General features: G+C 38.3%; 1 protein-coding gene across 6 annotated transcripts in view; it reads left to right on the forward strand.

Moving 5' to 3' along the window:
* Nucleotides 1-5,803, forward strand: part of LOC106877375 (uncharacterized) — a 69,263-nt gene that overhangs the window by 30,664 nt on the left and 32,796 nt on the right. For 5 of the 6 annotated variants that reach the window (XR_008267072.1, XR_008267073.1, XR_008267071.1 and 2 more), the window contains exons 5-9: nt 793-936; nt 1,474-1,602; nt 2,779-2,910; nt 4,291-4,407; nt 4,884-5,012. Coding sequence is in view for 3 of the 6 variants with exons in the window: in XM_014926264.2 (XP_014781750.1) it covers nt 793-936; nt 1,474-1,602; nt 2,779-2,910; nt 4,291-4,407; nt 4,884-5,012 (651 nt within the window). In the remaining 3 variants the exon portion in view is untranslated. The remainder of the gene's footprint in view (nt 1-792; nt 937-1,473; nt 1,603-2,778; nt 2,911-4,290; nt 4,408-4,883; nt 5,013-5,803) is intronic. The other variant, XM_052978181.1, reaches the window with a different exon arrangement.

Genomic DNA, 5,803 nt, shown 5'->3' on the forward strand with positions numbered 1-5,803 from the left:
GTCTGTTTTTTATGTTTTATTTATATTCTGGTAAAATTAATGTGGGATATAGAATATGGAATATATAATATATAATATAAAAATGGATGGTACAATGAAATGAAGTATTGAATGTCTTATTGAATATATGGAATATGTCTTATTGAATATATGAAATATTGAGTGTTCAATATAAAGGATTAAATATATAAAGGCGAATACATATTTTCAATACCTTGTGGTATTTCATCATGGCCGGTATCTGACAGACTGTAACGGACAGTCTGTTACAGTCTTTCAGATACCGGCCATGTGTGTGTGTGTGTGTGTGTGTGTGTGTGTGTGTGTGTGCGTGTGTTTGATCATCCTGATCATCACTCATCATCACCCAATTTCCGTTTTGGCTTAGATTGCACGGTTTCACCGCAGCTGGCAAGTAGAACAACTAAATTAGGTTCCAGTTTGATTTGCTTCGGTTTTACGGTTGGATGCCCTTCCTAACGTCGGCCACTTTGCAGAGTGTCACCCTAAGCATTTTCCTCGGTCGTTAATAATTTTTTCAAATCTTGGCACAAGGCCAGCAATTTCAGGAACATGTTTATGTCCATTACCCTTACATATTTTATCGACCCCAAAATGACGAAAGGCAGAGTTGATGTCAGTTGAATTTCATTTCAGAACGTAATGACAGCCGAAACGCCACGAAGCATTTTGTCCGGCATCCTAAAGATTCTATCAACACATTAGTTTCTCTTGTGACAGTACTCCATTCCGATATTTAATCATATAATAAAATTTCATGATATTTTCCAGGTGAAGAATTTTCCACAAGAATTGTTAGCGCCGAATATATTCTTCTGCTTGCTTCTTGTGCTCTATTCATTGAGGCCATCATAGTTTGTTACTTTCTCTTCAAGAAGTTCATGAGAAAAATGAGAATTCTTAAACGCCGAAATGGTATTTTCATTTTATTTATATATTTAAAGAATTTGTTTTAGATGCTTGAAACCCCATTGTTACAAACGGTTGATTTAAGTGTAAATTGCTTTCATATTTAGGCACATGGACAGCAATTTCGAGGGAGAGTCTAAGTCGATTCTATCGACCTCACTGTGCATCTAGCACTTATTTTCTCGAACCGAAAGAATGAACGACAAAGCGGACTCTGCGAAATTTGAAATCAGAACATAAAGACGAACGAAATGCTGTAAGAATTTTATCCGGTGTGCAAACGATTGTACTACCTCACTGCGTTTCGAAACCTAAATATTGATTTCAAGATTCGACACACATCTATGAATTTCGGGAAGGGTTGAGTCGATTACATTCACCTCTGTTCTCAAGTTTTATACATTTTTACAGTCACGTAAAGGTGGACAATATGCTTCCTGGCATTTTGTCCAGCTTCCTATCGAGTCCACCAGCAAATCGCCCTATATATTATTTCATTATGATATTTAGCCTATTATAATAGTCTTTCATGATCTTTTCCAGGTGAACATTCTTCAGCCAGGAATCTTACCACCGAAGTTGTTCTTCGGTTTGTATTCTTTGTTCTACTCTTTGCTACGGGCATACCTGTTTCCATTGGTTGCCAGATGAGAAAAGAGAAATCTCTTAAATGTGAGGGTGGCATATTGATTTTATTCTTTTCTTTCATTCTTCTACTTTCTATGACTTGTTTCAGTGCGTTTGACTGCGGCCATGTTGGAGCACAGTGGAATGAGTCGGCCGCAGAACTTCTTCTTTTAAGCCTAGTGCATATTCTGTCGGTCTCCATTACCGGAGCGCTAATGGCACGGGAACGTAAACACACCGACACACCGACATACCTTGCCGTATAGTGATGTGAGAAAATACAAATAAACATATACACACACATACGCGCGCGCGCGCACACACATACGCGCGCGCGCGCACACACACATACGCGCGCGCGCGCACATAGATAGATGTATACATATACATATGTGTGTATATATATATATATATATATATATATATATATATATATATGCGTGTGTGTGTGTGTGTGTGTCTGTGTGCGCGTGCGTGCGTACATGTGTGTTTGTGTGAGTGCGTGTGCGTGTGAGTGTTTGTGTATCTCCTGTGTGTACATACGATGAGCTTCTTTCAGTTTCTTAGAAATCCATTCACAAGGACTTGGTTGGCGTGTGGTTATAGCAGAAGGTGCCACGCAACGATACTGAACCAGGAAACATGTGGTTGGGAAGCAATTTCCTTACCACACACCCACACCAGCGCCTGTGCTTGATGCTCCATTGTTACTTCGGTTCGGTACAGTTGGTTTAAATATAAATTGGTTATATAATCTGGCACAAGGCCAGCAATTTCGGGGATGAGGCTACATCGACTACATCGACCTCAATGCGCAGCTGGTACTTATGTTATCAACCTGAAATCATGAAAGGTAGAGCCGAAAATTGTAGAATTTGAACTCAGAACATAAAGACGGATGAAATGCCGCTAAGTATTTTGTCCGCTGTTCTAACGATTCTGCCAGCTCATCACCTTATTAAACCTAAACATTAGTTTCAAATTTTAACTCAAGCCCAACAATTTGGGGGCCGGGATAAGGCGATCACATCAACCTCATTACGAAAATGATGATTAATGTTTCGACCCCAGTATATTAAGTCAGAACGTAAGGCCGGACGAAATGCCGCTAAGCATTTTGTCCGACATGCTAACGATTTATCCCGTAAGTCTCCATTTCATGTAATAATATTCAATTAGGATATTTAAGGTGTTATAATAAATTTTCATGATCTTTTCCAGGTGAAGATTCTCTCCTATCGATTTGTACTGCGAATACTTTCTTTTGGGTTTTAACTATTCTTCTGTTCATAGCATGGATCATAGTTTCTTTCAGTTTGATTATAATTGGAAATCAATTGGAAACTCTCAAAGGTAAAAATAGTATTTTTGTTTTATTCTTTTCTTTCATTCTTCTATTCTTTCCTTCGTTCCAGTCATTTTTCTTCGGTCACGCTGGAGCAAATTCTTGAAGGTTTTCAGTCGAAAGAATTGACCCATGTAGTTTTTTTTTTAATCCTAGCAATCTATCGTTCTTAATGCCAAAACGCTAAGTTACGAATATGCGAACAAACCAACAACGATTATCAGCGGTGATGGGGAGACAAAAACAGACACACACACTCACATTTACGGGTTTCTTTCAGTTTCCGGCCAACAAATCCTCTCACAAGGCTTTAGTCTTAGTGAGGCTGTAGTAGAATACACCTGCTGAAGGTGTCACGCTGAAGGACAGATACGGGAAGCATGTGGTTTGTATGAAAGCTCGTTACCACACTGCAACACATTGCTACTTACTTTACTTCTGTACAGTTGTTTTAGTGAAAATTGGTTTCATATTTTGGCACAAGGCCAGCAAGTTCAGGCAGAATCTAAGTGGATTTCTCCGACTCAAGTATTCAGCTGCTACTTTTTTTTTTATCGAACCTGAAATAATGAAAAGCAAAGGCGACCTCGTTGAAATTTAAACTCACAACGTAAAGATGGATGAAATGCCACAAAGCACTTTTCCCGGCATGCCTTGTATAATAAATAATCATTTCGACTCTAGGAACAACGCTTTCAAAATTTGCGGGAGGAGAAGGGGGATAATCGATTACATCGACCCCAGTGCGTAACTGGTACTTATTTCATCAACCGAAAGGATCAAAGCCAAATTTGGCCTCGGCGGAATTTGAAGTAAGAAAGCAGCGGCAGACGAAATACCGCTGAGCATTTCGCCCGGCGTGCTAACGATTTTACCAGCTGGTTGCATTATATAATAAATAATACTGGTTTCATATTTCGGAACAAGGCCACCAATTTCGCGGAAGGTTGTTAGTTGATTACCTAAACCCTACTCTCAATTGTTATTTATTTTATCGAAACCAAAGAAGGACGGGATGTAAACACCATCTCAGTTGAAATTGAACCTCAGAATGTAGAGAAAGACGAAATGCCGCAAAGCATTTCGTCCGGTGCGCTAACGATTCATCCCCCTTGCCAGTTTACTAAAGCTAAATATAATTTTTAAATTGTGACACGAGGCCTGCAATTTTGGGGACGGAGTCAAATCGTTTATATCGCCCCCGCAGTGTCAACTATTATTTATTTTATGGACTTCGAAATTTGAACTCAGAACGTAAAGCCAGATGAAATGCCGTTAACGAATTAGCGAAAAGATCTAATGATTAATTTAGCTCATCACCTTCCCATCCGATAATATTTCATTATAATATTTAGCATATTTTAGATTTCTTTCATAATCTTTTACAGTTGAAGATCGTCTCAAAGGAACTAGCACTACCGCCATTGTCATTTCGCGTGTATTTCTTCCGGAGCTCATTCTACTGATCATGCCTTTTACCTATAGGTGCAGAAAATGTGAAAAGGGTATTTATATTTTATATTTTTACTTTAAAAAATGTGTTTTGTATGCTTGATGTCCCATTCTTACTTACTTTGTGCATGTATAGTAGGCTTTAGTGTAAATTGGCATCATATTTTGGCACTACGCCAGCAAGTTCAAGGGTGCAATTTCAACTCAGAATATAAAGATGGACGAAATACCGCTAAGCACTTTCTCCGGTTTGCTCACGTATCTTATCGCTTTATAATTGTTTTTTTAATTTTTACATAAGGCAAGCAATTTCGGGGCCGGGAGTTAGTCGATTATGTTGACCCCATTGTTCGAGTGTTATTGATTTTATCAACCCCAGAATTTGAACTCAGAATGTAAAGCCGGACGAAATGCCGTTAAGCATTTTCCCCGGCATGCTAAGTGTTCTACCAGCTCGTCGTCTTTTCATGTTATAATCCTCCATTATGGCATTTAGTATCTTATAATGCTCTTCCATCATCTTTTCCAGGTGAAGAATGTCTCTCAGGCTTTTGTATTACTGCCATTCTCCTTTTCTGTGGATCCATTTTACATATTGCATGGGTCATAATTCGTATCTATTTGTGGAAGCAAAGTCAAACACCAAAACGTGAAAAAGGTATTTTGATTTTAATGTTTTCTTCAAAGAAAAATTGTTTAAGTCTTTCATGGCCCATTGATTCTTACTTTGGATATGTAATGAGGGTTTAAGTTCTAATTAATTTCATATACTGACACCAAGCCAGCAATTTGAGGGGAGGGTCAGGCATGTTAACGATTCTACCATGTCACCTTGTAAGAATATTGATTTTAAATTTTGGCTTAAGACCAGCAATTTCAGGGATGAATAAATAGATTGTATACTCGACTGAGGATTATTTCATCGACTCAAAAGGGGTGAAAGTCACAGTGGACTTGGGAGGAATTTGAACTAAAAATGTGAAGATCGCAGAAATATCGTCAAACATCTTTCTCGGTGTTAACGATTCGGCCAGCTCACAGCCTCAATATGTATTATAATATAATGATATATAAATTATATAGGCACAGGAGTGAACTTCTGGTAAGTAGCTTGCTTTCTAACCACGTGATTCCGGGTTCAGACACACTGAGTGACACCTTCGGCAAGCAAGTGTCTTCTACTATAGCCTCAGGCCGATCAAAGCCTTGTGAGGGGATTTGGTAGACGGAAACTGAAAGAAGCATGTCGTGTATATATATATATATATATATATATATATATAAATTTAAGGAATGGAGAAAACGCATGTTATAACTGCATACTTTATTCCGACATATGTTTCGAAGAATTACAATTTATGCGATCCATAGGAATCGGCGATGTTAAAAATGTAAACTTCTCCTCAGGGAAATGCATGGGAATCATCTTAAACGTAAGACATTATGACC

Source organism: Octopus bimaculoides, chromosome 30, assembly GCF_001194135.2.
Source record: "Octopus bimaculoides isolate UCB-OBI-ISO-001 chromosome 30, ASM119413v2, whole genome shotgun sequence".
NCBI lineage: Eukaryota > Metazoa > Mollusca > Cephalopoda > Octopoda > Octopodidae > Octopus > Octopus bimaculoides.